The 15,862-nt window shown below is 44.4% G+C and overlaps 2 protein-coding genes across 7 annotated transcripts in view; both read left to right on the top strand.

Moving 5' to 3' along the window:
• Positions 1-15,862, top strand: part of LOC148130100 (vomeronasal type-2 receptor 26-like) — a 178,207-nt gene that overhangs the window by 9,117 nt on the left and 153,228 nt on the right. The window contains exon 2 of one of the 6 annotated variants that reach the window (XR_015750249.1): positions 5,656-6,313. The exons of 4 other annotated variants lie outside the window; for them this stretch is intronic. The gene's annotated coding sequence lies outside the window, so the exon portion shown is untranslated. Of the gene's footprint in view, positions 1-32; positions 84-5,655; positions 6,314-15,862 lie in introns of those variants that run through there. One more of the 6 variants, XR_015750253.1, reaches the window with a different exon arrangement.
• Positions 15,776-15,862, top strand: part of LOC148130102 (uncharacterized) — a 2,050-nt gene continuing 1,963 nt past the window's right edge. Inside the window, exon 1 of the mRNA XM_087969054.1 lies at positions 15,776-15,821. Within this exon, the coding sequence (XP_087825180.1) occupies positions 15,776-15,821 (46 nt within the window). The remainder of the gene's footprint in view (positions 15,822-15,862) is intronic.

The following is a 15,862-nucleotide window of genomic DNA, read 5'->3' as shown; positions in this document are numbered from 1 at the left end:
TATTAACCGTTATTCTCCTAGTTCTACCAAAGACCCAAAGGAACAAGGAGCGCTGTAATTGGATGAGACTCTCAAAAGAAAAGGCGCCTTTTGACTTCCGGTTTGCAAGGCTGCGGAGGCAGCAGAAATCCGTGATCGTGCGCGGTTCCTGCTGCGCTCGCCGCTAAAGTACCCCGATCCAGCTGGATTTGGGGGTTAATAGTAACCCGTAGAGGTGACTGAAGATAGGGGAGACCCAGCAGGGGTCCGGGGAATCGCAATCCCCCTCCTCAGCTGGCTTTACTCCCTTTTCCAAAAGCGGTGGAGCGGCAGTCAGCAATGGCCTCCACAAAGAAGCTTTCATCCGGACAAGAAAGTGCAGCAGGAAGCTGAGAAAGTGAAAGTTTTTGGCTGAACCGGGATAACAAATAACATCTAAACACCCTGGAAACTTAACTTCATTAAACATACATTGTTCCCAAAGAAGATCGTAAAAAGCGGCGGTAGAAAGTTTAAAAGGAAAGTTCGTTTTCTCTCACTCTCCTTCCCTACGGAAATAGCAGATGGAAATCGGAAAAACTCATTTTGGCATCAAGGTAATTAAATTTGAAAATCAAAGCCAAGGGGACATTAAAGATTTCTGAACATTGGAATTAAAAACAATTACCGTATTTGCCGGCGTATAAGACGACTTTTTTGCCCTGAAAACATGCCTCCAATTGGGGGTCGTCTTATATGCCGGGTCGTCTTATACGCCGGCAAATAGTAATTGGGAAGCACTGCGGCTGCCAGCGGCTGAGGCACTTTGCGGACCGCGGAAGCGAATCCCGTGAAGCCGAAAGGAGCAGCCAGCCTTCTCCCAGCTCCCAAGGAAGCGAGGCTCGCACCGCCCGAGCTCCGCTGAGGTATCCGGCTGGGGCTGTCAGGAGTTGTTACCGCTGGCGCGGCTCGCGCGGCTCCAGTCCCACGTTGCCTCGGGAAGGGAAAGGCAAAACCAGGAGCCGCTGCTGCCATTGCAAAGCGCCGCCGCGGCTCTTCCTTTTTGCCTTTCCCTTCCCGAGGCAACGCTGGACTGGAGCAGCGGAGCCGCGCCAGCGGTAACAACTCCTGAGAGCCCCAGCCGGATACCTCAGCGGAGCCCGGGCAGTGCGAGCCTCGCTTCCTTGGGAGCTGGGAGAAGGCTGGCTGCTCCTTTCGGCTTCACGGGATTCGTTTCCACGGTGCACAAAAGTGCCTCAAAAAAAAAAAAAGTGCAAAAGTGGAAGGCGTGCGGAAGAGGGGGCGAGTATATAACAAACTATATTTTGAGTGGAAATGTTGGGGGTCGTCTTATACGCCGGGTCGTCTTATACGCCGGCATATACGGTATTATTTTTTGCTATAAGTGGGAAGAGAGAGGTACAGAATTAATATTAAGACTTTGCTGGAGGAGGCTGCTTGGAGCTTATAAGATCAGAGTTGAATTGTAATAAGACTTCTAAAAGATATACTTTGGAACTTTACAATTGAACTGTACCCCAGGAAGAGAAAGTTTAAAAAGAAGAAAGTGCTAAATGAAACAGCTTGTGTTTATTTGGGTTGCTTGGTGACTTTGGGACTTTTTGAAATTATTATTTGAAAGATTAAAAACTTTTGGGTTGTCTAAAAAAGTTTTCACAATGGCATTATCTGTTGAAGAACTGAAAATGGAATTTAAAAAGCTAAAAGAAGAGGAACAAAAGGGAAGGGCTCTTCTGGAACTGTTTTTCATTTCTTAGAAATGGCGATTTCTACCTATCAGAAATTACAAGAACAAGAAGGCTGGGATGAAGAAAAAGCCATCTTTAATGAACAAACAACTTTAGTTGGGGAAGAAAAGGGGAAAGAGAATAGAGAATTTAAGACTTAAAAAAACAACCAAAAAGGGAAAAATAAGGTGAAAAATCGATACAATGTTAGGAAGCAACAGAAAAGAGAAATACAGAAGAGAGTGGAAACTAAGAGGGTGGAGATCAAGAGACGGGGGGGTAAAAGACTAGATCGGAGAAGAGAGGTAGAGAAAAAGGGAAGAGAAGTTATAAAGGTTTGAAACAAGGTGCAAAGAAACAGGATTTTTCAGAGATAATGGGTAAAAATATAACTACAAAAGAGATTCTGCAAAAGTGCATAAGACTGTATTGTTGTATTTTTATTTGAAACAATGTTAGAAAACTGGATCATTATATGATTTAATAAAACATTAAAGGGAATGTGTAAAATGCTTAAGATTTAATGATAGAGTTTAATTTGCTATGGATTATTGTTTTAATTATATTATAAACTTATTATTTTTCTATTTTAAAATGTATGTAGCTTTAGAATGTGCTAAGCAGAATCAGAATGAAAATTATATATTATTTTAAGTGTTAAATTTAGGGGAAAGATATAAAGGCGTCATACTTCAATCAGTGATTACAGGAGAAATATTGTGTTAATGAGAAAAGAAGAATAGATAATTGAAACAGAACGGACAAAAGATATAACATAATGATTTAAATTGAGATGAAATAAATAAAATAGAATTAAAAGAGTGAAAAGAGGGGAGAAGCCGTATAGAAAATACAGAATGGTAAATAACATATGAAATGATATATAAAGTGAGCATGAACTTGATTTATGTCTGTACCAAAAGATGTAACCCGGGACCAAGCCGCTTTCCAAAAAGAAGTTTTATGTTTTCATGTTTTGTGTTTTGCTTGTGTATGTTTGTTTATTGAAAATTAATAAAATTTCTTTTTTAAAAAAAGGCGCCTTTTACCCAGACAGGTGCTGAGAAAGAGCGCGGGGGGGAGGGCTGAGGGTTCCGGTTCCCCTCAGAGAGGAGCGGCGAGGGGTCTTGGCGGAGGGGGGGAGGAGGGGGATGAGGATTTCGAGGTCCCTGGAGGGGGCGGTGGCTGGTCCGGGCCAAGGAAGCGGGGCAGGCGAGGAGAAGGGGGAGAGCCAGGCTGTCTGTCGGGGAGGGGAGCCGGGGGGCACTGCTAAGGGCAAAGCATTTGCGAGGGGGTCTGGGTGGGGGGGCGTGTGGTGGGGGGAGGAGAGTGCTTGGGGGAGCAAGGGGGCCTTGAAGAAAGGGCGGGAACGAGGGGGAACGTGGCAGGGCGGGGGGGCAGAGCGCCGCTGAAAGGCCGGAGAGGAGCCGCCGAAGGGAGCGAGCCAAAGGGGCGCTGTTCTCTTCGACGGCTCGGCTGGCAGTGCGCCTGGAGCCCCCACTCCCACCTTCTCCAAATCCCCCCCTTTCCCTTCGTGCTGCCCGACGGTGCCAGAAGTCCGCCAGCTCCAAGGCCTCTGCCGCCCCCTACTGGAGTCCCGCGGGAGTGCTGCCTCACCCTTCCCACAGGGGGCGCTCTTCCTCCCCATCTTCCAAGGGGGATCCGGGGTTGCTGGGAAGGGAGAGTGGGAGAGAGAGGGAGGGAGAGACCTAGAAAAAAGAAAATAGATTGAGCAACCTGTGAGTTAGCCAAGTCTTGGTGCAGGGCTTTAACTCCTCACAAAAGGGAAGAAGGGAGACCAGCATTTTCCAAAGTTGGAAGTTGAAGATGAAGGGACTTTCATTCCCAGAATTCCCTGCCCAGCATGAGGAAGTCCATGCATTGTTGGGAGGGGAACTCTGGGGGTTGAAATCCATTCCTCCTCAAGTTTGAAAAACTCGGATGCAGACCAGCCCCTCTCCACATCCTGCCTCCATTTTGGGGAAGAACAAAGACCCCTGAAGAGACCCTCAGTCATTGGCTAGCTTGCAGAACGCAGGAACCCTGGTTTCTTATGGCCATCAGAAGTGAAACAACCTCTCCCCCAGGCCCCCTCCCTCCTTGCCCTCACTAGGGAGGGGGCAGACCCCCTGCAGACCCCCCTGGCACTGCAGGACCCCTGTGTGCCCCCTCCTCACAGCACAGCCCCCTGCCAAACCCTCTCCGAATCCAGCCCGTTGGAGGCCGCTTGACCAGCGAGGAAGAAGCCAGGCCCAGAGAGGCCCCTCAGCCTTGCCCAGCTGGGCGGGAAGGTTGCCCGGAAGCCCCCAGGGGAAGCTGCTCAGAAGCGGTTGCCAATGCCTCTTTTCCAGGGCTCCAAGAGAGCAGCTGGTTCAGAGCCTCCTAGCTGGCTTGGCACCCCAGGCAGGACTGGAACTCAGGGCCCCCTGGGATTGAACTACCACCCCACCTTACTGACTCTTGTGAGATCCACACGACCCACTGAACGACCCTCTTCCCCAGGGGCTGCATTCACACCTGCACCTTTTAACCGTGATGACCCAAGGGGCGTGGCCCAAAGTCAACCCAGTCAGATAATCAGTAGGAGTCCCTTTATTAGCTCCAACTTTGCCCCCAATGTCGTGGTTACCTTCTGGGCTGGAGGAAAACTCTCCCAGGAACATCCTTTGGCTGCAGAGAATCAAGACCAAAACGTGGTCAACAAACACTGTAACTAGAAGTGCAATCAAGGCAAGAGGAGGTCATTAGTTCGGCAGGGCAGGAGAAGGAATTCCAGACTTGAAGGCATGGCAATAACTCAACACGGTTGGGAAGACGCCAGGAACACAGATAAGCAAAGTCAACACAAGATAAACTCACGTTTGCTCCCAGCAGACACTGCACTCAGCTTGCATCTCTTTTAAACTCTCTTCCCAATGGGGTGAGTGCCGGTGCCTCAAATGCCCCCTGCCACCTCTTAGCGTCCCCAAGGGGGCCGTCAGAGGGGCACTAAGAGGCAGCAGGGAGCGTTCAAGGTACCGGCCCTGCAGGCTCACCCCATTGACTGTTGCACCAATCCAGAGCCAGTGCCTCGAATGTGGTCGCGGCGGCTTTGCTCTAATTTCCCAATGTGCTGCCGTATTCGGCGCCGGTTTCGGAGTAGTGCGACAGTCAATGGGGTGAGCCTGCGGGGCCAGCACCTCAAACACCCCCTGCCATCTCTTAGTGGCAGGAGGATGCTGCAACGCCATAAGGGTCATAAGTCACTTGGTTCAGTGCCGCTGTAGCTTCTCATGGTTGTAAGTCGAGGGCTGCCTCTTTCATGAAACGATCGGTCCCTCTGGATCGAAACAAAAGCTCCCTTCCTCCACCTGAATGAATTCGCCTCAAGAAAGGTGGGGAACCTCTCGCACCGTCTCCAAGATTTTAGGGCCTCCCCAGACGAGCGTTAAATCCCATCCTGAACTTTGGATCGCTTTCACTTGCTTGGTCTTGCCCAGCCACCTGGGGCCTGAGACCGTGTGGCTCCAGGTGTTTCTCTGGATACACCTCAGGCTCCTTCACCCTCTCGCTTTCTTCCTCTCCTCAGTTAAGGTGGCTGACATGCTGGAAAGCCAAACACGGTCCCTGGCAAGTTCATCTCAACGGAAAAGGACTTTTCCCTCAACCAGTTTACCTCTAACACAGGAGAATTGTAGATCTTCTGAGAATGGGATGAAAAGAGAGAGTCTGCTTTGCAAGAGTGGAACCTCCCACACCAACGTTGTCCTCTCTGTAGCCTGGTGACTTGTCTTGGGAACGGGGAAGACTCCTCTGGCTGCCATTTTGAGAGGGTGCCCAAAGCAGATCCCCTCCCCCAGATTCAAATAGGCCCCTAGCCTCAAAAGGTTGCCTCAATCGGGGTCTCCCTTTCCTCACCTTCCTTCTGATGTGCGACTCACATGGAGCTTTGCTTTTTCTGTCTCCCAAGTGCAAAGAGCTGATGAGCCCAGTGAAGAAGTCCCTGAAGCATCTGGATGAGCCAGAAAAAAAGCCATTAGAGAGGAAGAGCAGCTGGAACAAAGTCGGAGTTGCCTGCTCAAGGTAGACCACATGGCTGAATGTTTGAAAATCCACCCTGAACAGGAAGTTCTTGAAGAATGGAGACGGTGATTTGCCTGCCCACCAATTCTGCAATCTCCCTCTCTCCCCCCTCCCCCCTCTCTCTTGTCCAGATGTTGCAGTCAGATTTGTGAGTCAGGAGTCTTTTTCAGTTTGGAGGTCTAGGGGAAGAAGAGGCAGAACCTGGGGATGGAGTTAAAAGAGGAATCGCCTAGAATCTCTACATAGCCACAAGCAAACAGTCCAACTCCCCTTGAATACCTGCTGCAATGCCTCAAATGAGATGCCGTCTCCAATTGTTGATTTCCCCTATGTGGAAATATGTTGTTAAATATGAATGTTAAAAACAAAATCCACATTTTAGTCCAAACCCCTAGAAAACCACGATACCGGCATTTGCAGTAGTCAAGAAAAGTAGCAGATTGGTCATGCCATGCTTGCATCAAACTCTGCAGACTTTATCTTGGGAGTCTTCATCACTCAAGTTTGAAGTAAGACATTTTTGTGTAAGAGGGAACTTTTGGGCCCCAGAAGAAAGCATCTCTCCATCACTGCTTCTTTGGGGCATCTCTTTCCTCCTGCATGAAAAGTCTGGGCTTCTGGCCCAGCTCCTAAAAAGAGAAAATTAAAATAGCTGTTCACCTCCTTTCAGGAATCTATGGGTATTTGCCTCCAAGTTTATTGAATTGAACACCAAGAAAGTACATAAGTGTCAGTCGGTGCTCCATTCAAAATCCAAGAAAGAAATACTTAGACTCCATAAATTAGAGAAAAGAATTCTTTTACTGAAAAAGAAGCGGTAGCATCAGTAGGATTCTGAATCTGAGAAATAAGGCGCGCAAATCAGATATACAAAGTGATGGAATTGTTCCCACCCCCCATAGTTCAAAAGATTCCTCCAATTAAAAGTTCGGAATATGATCATGTGGACATTTTCAGGTGGTGATGAGGCCTCTGTCCGTTGACCTTGACATATTTTGATAAAGGTTTGCAGCTGCAGAGAAAAGAAAGCTAAGCGAGAAATAGAAACCTAAAAGCAGGAATCTATGCTCCCCCCCCCACTCCTCATTTACACAACACAAGAATGTAACACCTCCAGCTCTCTTCCCAGACATTAACCCCACTCCTCCCCCCGTTACTTATGGCAGCCAAAAGATGCAAAGCAGTAGTAGAAGATCTTGAAGGCTGACAATAAGTTGTACAAGATGACTAGCAAAAAGTAAGGCCGGGAACAGAAGGTAAGAACAGAGGGGTGTGTGTGTGTGCGTGCGTGTGTTGTGTGGTAGAATGAAAGGGATACAAATATAAATAAAGAGAAGGAAGGAAAGGGAACATTTTGTGCAAAAGAAAACCTCAGGAACGAGAGGAATTCTGGTTGAGACGTTTAGGCGGGACTGTGCTCTTCGTTTCCTTTCTCTTTCTTTCTTTCTTTCTTTCTTTCTTTCTTTCTTTCTTTCTTTCTTTCTTTCTTTCTTTCTTTCTTTCTTTCTTTCTTTCTTTCTTTCTTTCTTTCTTTCTTTCTTTCTTTCTTTCTTTCTTTCTTTCTTTCTTTCTTTCTTTCTTTCTTTCTCCTGGCTCTGCCATTGCTGTGTTAAGAGCCAGGCATTGGGTTGTAGAAGAGAGGAGGAGAAATCCTATCTTTAGGAGAGGGAAGACTGTCAATGCTCAGGGGACACAGGTTGGGGATCAAAGCCGTGGAGTCTTCTGGACACTCCTTGATGGGATTGGAATTCTCGGTGAGTCTCCAGCTCCTTTTGCTGGACTTGGCCCTTTATTAATCAATCAGAATAACAAAACATAATCATGGAGGGAAAAAAACTGATCTCTATGAATATAAATGGATTGAACTCAGCTACCAAAAGAAGAAATTTTTTTCACAAATTAGAGAAGTTAAAATTTGATATAATTTGCTTACAAGAAGTACACATTAAAAAACAACATGAACAATTACTGACACGACCAAAATTAGGGAAAATATTTACTTCCCTGACTCACTGTAAGAAAAGAGGAGTGGTTTTATACATTAAAGAAACTATCCCAGCAAAACTGATCCATACTGATGAAGATGGAAGAGTATTAATGGTTGAAATAGTGGATAATAATACAAAAACACTCCTGGTTGCAATTTATGCCCGAATGATAAACAAGAAGAATTCTATAAAAAATTACATATGAAAATAATTGAACTGGACTATGCTAATATAGTTATGATGGGAGATTTCAATGGAATTGTAGACAATAAACTGGATTATACAGCGACAGCATCAAGACAAAATAGAAAGACTCTCCCCAAATCCTTTTTCAAAATGATAGGTGAATTAAACTTAAAAGATATATGGAAAGAAAGAAATGCTAAAATTCAACAATATACTTTTTACTCAAATAGACATTTATCATGGTCCAGAATAGATATGATTTGGACATCAACAGAATTAATATCTAATATTCAAGAAATAAATATTGAAACAAGTACATGGGCAGACCATAATCCAATGACAATTAAATGGAAAGGACAAAAAGAAGATCTAGATGGACATTAAATAATACTATTTTAAAGGAAAAAGACTTTACACAATGGATGGAGAAAGAATTGGCTTTCTTCTTTAGTGAAAATAAAAAGAAGATACTTCAATACAGAATGTTTGGGATACAATGAAGGCATATGCGAGAGGATTAATAATAGACTATACAAAGAAAAAGAACGTTAGGAAGAGGCAAACCATCAAAGCTTTAGAAGTTGACCACAAAAAACTGGAAAAAGAATTACAGAAAATGCCACAGAAAAAGATATTAAACTTAAAATGGACATAATTAAACATAAAATGGGTCAGATAGAGAAAGAAGAATTGGCACAAAAATTAGAAGTGCTAAACAGAACTATTTTGAAGATGCAAATAGGCCAGGTAGATGGTTAGCATACAAACTGAGAAAGGAGAAAGAATCAAGGAAAATATTACAGTTAATAGACGATCAAGGCCAAATGTGCTATGGTGACAAGGAGAAAAAGGCAATTATCCGAGACTTTTATAGACAACTATATAAACAAGAGGATATTGATGAGGAAAAAATTAAACAGTATTTACAAAATGCTAACCTACCTAAGATACCTGAAGAGACTGAAAAAATGTTAGAAAGTACTATAACAATGATGGAACTAACCGAAGCACTCAACAGACAGAATAATGGAAAAGCACCAGGTCCAGATGGGCTTCCAGCAGAATTTTATAAAACACTACAAGAATCGTTGAGCATTCCATTGCTAGAAGTCATGAATGAAGTTATGTCAAATAAGAAGATACCTAAAACTTGGTCAGAAGCTTATATTACACTTATCCCAAAAGAAGGGGTCGACCCATTACAAATTAAGAACTATAGACCTATTTCTTTATTGAATGCAGATTATAAAATCTTTGCTTCAATTTTGGCAGAAAGGCTTTAAAAAATACTTAAATAATTTTATTCATCCTGATCAGAATGGATTTCTGCCAAAGAGACAAATCAAAGACAATATGAGAGTAATTCTGGACACCTTGGAATATTATGAGGCGCATCCTGAAAAACAAATGGCTTTGATATTTCTAGATGCCCAAAAGGTATTTGATAATGTGAACTGGAGATTTATGTCACTACTACTGGAACAGATGGGTTTTGCCAGAAAATTTATTCAAGCAATAGAAGCCATATACTATAAACAAACGGCAAAAGTAATGATAGAGGGAGAACTTACAGACTCTATTAACATAAGAAAAGGCACAAGACAAGGATGCCCATTATCACCTTTGCTATTTGTATTGACTTTGGAAGTGTTGAATAGAAATATTAGAGAGGACCAAAATATAAAAGGAATGAAAATCAAAAAGGAGGAATTTAAACTACAAGCCCTTGCAGATGATTTGGTTTTCATTTTGGAAGATCCTCTAGAGACAGCTTTAAAACTATTGGAAAAGATAGAGACGTACGGTGAGATGGCTGGTTTGAAAATAAATAAAGATAAAACAAAGATTCTGACAAAGAACATGTTATTAAGACAAAGAGAAGAACTGGCAGACCTATTGAAAATTCAAGTCACGAACAAGGTTAAGTACTTGGGGATATATTTGATGTCAAGGTGTACTACATTGAAAGAGAACAATTATATTAAACTCAAACAGCAGATAGCATTTGATTTGAAGAAATGGGAAAACCTACAACTGTCATTAATAGGCAGAATTTCAACAATCAAGATGAATATTTTACCCAGAATTTTATATTTGTTACAAACAATACCAATTAGGCTTGGCAAAGATTATTTTGAAGATTTAAATAAAATTGTGTTGAAGTATATATGGCAAGGTAAGAAAGCAAGAATAAAATTAAAACTTTTACAAGATGCTAGAACTAGAGGAGGATTTGGCCTTCCTAATTGGGAGCTGTATTATCAAGCTGCAAACTTGATGTGGGCCAAAGAATGGATAACATTAAGAAAGACTAGATTGTTGACACTAGAAGGACATGATTTATTACTGGGCTGGCATGCTTTTCTGTGCTATAAGGCAGTGGTCCCCAACCTTTTTGTACCAGGGACCAGTTTCAAGCACAAACACTTTTTCAAGGACGGGGGGGATAAGAATCCGAGTTTGGTGGTTTGCTTGCAGACGTTTCATTACCTGACTAGGTAACATCTGATGTTGTTAGTCGGGTAATAAACGTCTGCCAGCAAACCACCAAGTTCAGGGAGCGCCTCGGCCCTGCCTCCCTCAGCCCCATCCCTCAGGTGTCTCCCTCCCTCCCTCAGGTGTCTGCCTCGTTCCTCTCTCAGTCGCTCTCTCGCTGCTCCACCAGCCCAGGAAGAAACTGCTTCAAAGAAGCGGGGTGGCTTTTCCTGTCGCCGCAGCTCCTCCGAAGCGCCCGTTTACCCCCACCCCCACCCCCCGCCGCGCGCTTCAATCCACAGTGCTCCGTTCTGCCTGCCTGCCTGCCTTCTTCGTTTCAGAGCAGCTTCGGCTGATAAAAAGAGGCGAATAGTTATTATTCTCAGCCGAAGCTGCTCCGAAACAACCAAACAGGCAGGCAGGCAGAACGGGCACTGAATTGAACCGCGACGGCGGGCGGGGGGGGTAAACGGGCGCTCGGAGGCGCTGCGGCGACAGGAAAGCCACCCCCGGCTTCTTTGAAGCAGTTTCTTCCTGGGCTGGTGGAGCAGCGAGAGAGCGACTGAGAGAGAACGAGGCGGGAGAAACCAAGCTGCTGAGCCAGAGAGCAGGACAGGCTTGGTTGCTTCCTCCCTCCCCTTCTTTCATTTGTGTCCTTGATCCCTGATCCCAGCAGCATTCACCGAAGGCGAAGAAAGCCGCCATTTTTTTTATTTTATTTTTCTTTGCGGCCCGGTACAGAGTGCTCCACGGACCAGTACCGGTCCACGGCCCGGTGGTTGAGGACCCCTGCTATAAGGGAACTAAATCGCAGGGCTATTTTAGAAAGGCATTACATACGGGAGTCTTTATGGTTAAACTGGGAGAAAATTAAGAGACAATGCTTTTGAAAATCCCAGTTTGGTTATCAACTATTGAAGCTTTTTCTTATCCTATAACATACAAGAAGGAACAAACAGTTAGATATGGGGAAATATTGGATGAAAAGGGTGAACTTAAAACGATGCAAAATCTAGAAGAACAAGGTATAAAGATGAATTGGTTTTCATATGCGCAAATACATTCAAGGTATGTTAAAGATTCTAAAATAGAGGATTCTATGATAAATTGACTGACTTAGATAAGATTTTGACAGGTACTGATGAAAAGGTGATTAAAAAACTATATGGTTATTTATTGGAAATTAAACTAGAGGAAGAACAAGTTAAAGAAACGATGATTGCTTGGGGGAAGAATTTTGGATATGGGATTGATTTAGAGAAATGGCAAAAATTGTGGTCTCAAAATTATAAAATGACAATGTCAACAGCATATAAAGAAAATCTGTATAAGATGTTTTACAGGTGGCATTTTCCCCGACAAGAATAGCAAGAATGTTCAAGAATAAATCTGAAAAATGCTGGAAATGTCATCAGATACCTGGCTCATATTACCATATGTGGTGGACTTGTGAGGACGCTAGAAAATATTGGACTAAAATTTGCATATGGTTGGAAAAAATGACAAAGAAACATATAGATTTAAAACCAGAGATTTTTTTATTGGGAATCTTACCTGATACATACAATAAAAATCTGAAATATTTGATTGTAAATGTATTGACAGCGGCTAGGATTGTATTTGCTAAAAATTGGAAGAGTGAGAAAATACCATCACAGGAAGAAATAAGAAAATATTGGAATGTGCTGAAATGAGTAGATTGACATTTGAAATTAGAGAACAAGAAGATAAACAATTTTATGAAGTTTGGGACCTTTTCTATCAATGGCTAGATAATAAAATATAATAATAGAATATTTAGAATTTTAGGAAACAATGAATACATATTTTTTTTTTTTTCTTTTATACTATCCTTATAAAATTTTATTAAGATAGACTTGGTATGACTTTATTATTTGCTATAAAATAAATTAAGTAAATTATAGTTATCTCATTAAAGTATGAATTAACAAAATTATAGTCAAATGATTGTTTAATAATATCAGGCTATATAATTGTTGATTGATAATATGAGTTATTATGTAATATAACTACAATGGAGACTATGAAATGGATGCACAAAAAAAAGTGATAAACCAACCGATACACTGTCTGTAAACTCATGAAGGAAAGATGATGTTTTTATGTTTTATGTGTTTTTGTTTGTTGTTAAAATTAATAAAACTGTTAAAAAAAAAAGAAGAGAGCTGGAAGGGACCTTGGAGGTCTTCTAGTCCAACCCCCTGCTCAAGCAGGAGACCCTATAGCGGGGGTGAGATTCTACCGGTTCGGACTGGTTCTGTAGAACTGGTTGTTATGATTCTGCAGTTCGGAGAGCCAGCAAATCGTGCCCCTGGCTGGCCCCGCCCCTCTCCACCCTCCCCTCCCAGTCTTTATTGCGCCTGCCCGACATCACTGACTGTGCCCTTCCCCACCCAATCACTCCTGAAGGAATCTTCAGGTTCTTTTTCCCTTCCCGATGATCAGCTGTGCCGGGGTCCCCCTCGCTGTCTTACTGCTTTGCCCAGGATGCTTCCCTGAGGCCCAGGAGGCAAAAGGGGGCATGGGATGTGTATGTATGCTGCGTGCTCCACCCTGTGCTCGGTTTTGTGCCTTCTTGGGCCCCAGGGAAGACTTCTGGGAGCAAAAACGCCCCCCAGGAGGCTTCCCTGAGGTCCAGGAGGCCCAAAAACAAGGAGGGTGCTGCAAAGAAGAAGAAGCCACGCCCACCCAGCCACGCCCACAGAACTGGTTGTTAAAACAATTGAATCCCACCCCTGCCCTATACCATGTCAGACAAGTGGCTGTCCAATCCCCATTGATGGACTTACACCCTCTTCTTCTTCAAGTTGCCTGCTGAATGCAACTGTGGGGGTCCCTGGGTGCCAAAAGGGGCTCGCCTAGCAAACGTTGATGATGAAAACATTTTGGGCCACAATGAGGAGGTGGGCGGAAGAAAGCCTGAAAGCTTTCACTTTTCTTTCTGTTTGTTTGTTTTCATCCTTTCCTCTAGAAGAGGCCCTCCAATATTCTCCAGTCATCTCTCTCCTCCCCAGCTCTGGTTAATAAGACCCAAATAATTGTTACTGTTCACCTTTTGAGATTTCTGGCGATGTTTTCAGAAGAAGAAGGAAGAGGCAATGAGTGGGAAGCGGCTTCGTCCAGAAACTCCTGGGCCCAGCCGAGATATTCCGAGATATTCCAATATCTCCTGTCTCCTCACCCTTCCCAGATGCATGGACACCCACAAGAGAACCACCCACAGCCAAAGAGAAGACATTGCAGCCAAGCAGGTGAGCGGTTATCAGGCCCGGCCCAGATTGGACCTTCAGGAAAGAAAGACTCATCTCCATTTGCAGTCGAGTTGCATCCAGTAAAAGGTATGCTTTCACTAAAGCCAAGTGGTCACAGCGAAAGCAAAGCTAGATCTGAGGATTCCTGCATAAACCCGGTAATCTTCCCTTTTTTCTCCCTGGTCATCTACAATCATGTCCACTGAAGGCCAATCATGCAGATAAGGAAGAAAAGTATTTATTTAAAAATATTTTAGGGAGGAAGCAGGAGAATCCCATCTCTTTGCTCACTCACGCCAGACCAACGCAACACTCTTGTATCATAACAAGCAAATATCTGCATCCAGTGGCTACACCATTACGTCTCCTTGCTGAATGGGTGTTGCCCACCATGAAACTGGGATGAAAAGGGCAGAGTTGGACCATGAAAATTAAGGAAGGAAAAGGGAGCGAGGGAGAAATGAAAGGAAAAGGGAGGGAGAGAAAAGAAAGGAAAAGGGAGGGAGGGAGAAAAGTTGGGAAAAAGGGAGGGAGGGAGAGAAAGGAAAAAGGGAGGGAGGAGAAAAAGGAAGAAGGGAGGGAGATACAAAAGGAAAAGGAGGCAGGGAGAAAAAGGAAAAGGAGAGAAAAAGGGAGGGAAGGAGAAAAGAAAGGAAAAGGAGAGAGAGAAAAAGGAAAAGAGAGGATGAAAAGAAAGGAAAAAGGGAGGGAGGGAGAAAAGAGAAAGGAAAAAGGGAGAGAGGGAGATAAGGAAAGAGAAAAAAGAAAAGGGAGGGAGAAAAGAAAGGAAAAGGGAGGGAGAGAAAAGAAAGGAAAAAGGGAGGGAGGGAGAGAAAAGAAGGGAGGGAGAAAAAGGAAAAGGGAGGGAGGGAGAGAAAAGGGAAAAGGAGGGAGGGAGAAAAGAAGGGAAAAGGGAGGGAGGGAGAGAAAAGAAAGGAAAAGGGAGGGAGGGAGAAAAAAGAAGGGAAAAGGGATGGAGGGAGAAAAGAAAGGAAAAAGGGAGGGAGAAAAATAGGAAAAAGGGAGGGAGGGAGAGAAACAGAAAAAGGGAGGGAAGGAGAAAAGAAAGGAAGAGAAAAGGAAAAGGAGGAAGAGAAAAAGGAAAAAGGGAGGAAGAAAAGAGGAAAAGGGAGGGAGAGAAAAGAAAGGAAAAGGAGGGAGGGAAAGAAAAGAGAAAGGAAAAAGGGAGGTAGGGAGAGAAAAGAAAGGAAAATCGAGGGAGAGAAAAGAAAGGAAAAGGGAGGGGGAGAAAAGAAGGGAAGGGAGGGAGGGAGAGAATAGAAAGGAAAAAGGGAGGGAGGGAGAGAGAGAAAAGAAAGGAAAAGGGGGAGGGAGGGAGGAAGTCGGCTGAATCTGCCATTTAAACCTCAAAGCAGCCCAAGGTTCCCAAAAGGGACCGTCCTCCTCCTTCCTCCTGGAGCCTCCAAAGTCAGCCCCCCAGTTTGGAGTGTATCGATAAGAGCCTGATCCCTGATCTAGAGAGAGAAAGAGAGACTTTGTGCTTGGCAGGGGGCTCCTTTGCCCACCCCAAAATACCCTGTTTCTCCAACAATACGGCCTCCCCAATAGGAAGTCCCAGCATGTTTTATAGGCATGAAATGAAATTAAGCCCCTCCCCCCAGATTAAGGCCTATATTAAAACATGCGAAATGGGGGGGAATGGTGGGGGGCTTGCTGTTAGGAAGTACTTTTGTTGCACACCCGGATATGGTGCTGCCTGCGTTGACCCCAATACGAAGTGCCCCACCAACGCCAAGGTCAACATCCAAGCCCTCGCCGCCTGCCCGCCCAAAGATGCCGGGGAAATTAAGTCGCCCCGAAAAGACGGCCTAGCCATTTTTTCGGGGCTCAAAAAAATAAGACCCGGCCTTATTATATGAGAAACATGGTACCACCACCTCCCGAATAATTCAGGCAAAGCAAGCAGCATGCATTAAGGGGGCAGGGCAAGTCCTTTGGTGGGGCACCCAAACACAATGCATTCCGAGAGAGGTCGGCCGAGTGGTCAAGCAAAGGCCTGGATTGGGGGGGGGTGAGATTTGAACCTCAGAAACCATCAAGTCCAGATAACAATCCAAGGGGCAAGATGTGTGGGCTGCGTTGCTCCTACCCAGCTGCGTTAGTGTCTTCCTGTAAACTCTGCATTCAAGGATTTCCAGGATAAGGTCTCAGT

The sequence above is a fragment of the Notechis scutatus genome, chromosome 6, assembly GCF_049901735.1.
Source record: "Notechis scutatus isolate UNSWTSFEM ecotype Mainland chromosome 6, rNotScu1.2, whole genome shotgun sequence".
Lineage (NCBI taxonomy): Eukaryota > Metazoa > Chordata > Lepidosauria > Squamata > Elapidae > Notechis > Notechis scutatus.
The sequence above is the reverse complement of the archived record's forward strand: the minus strand, read 5'-3'. Positions and strand labels throughout refer to the sequence as shown.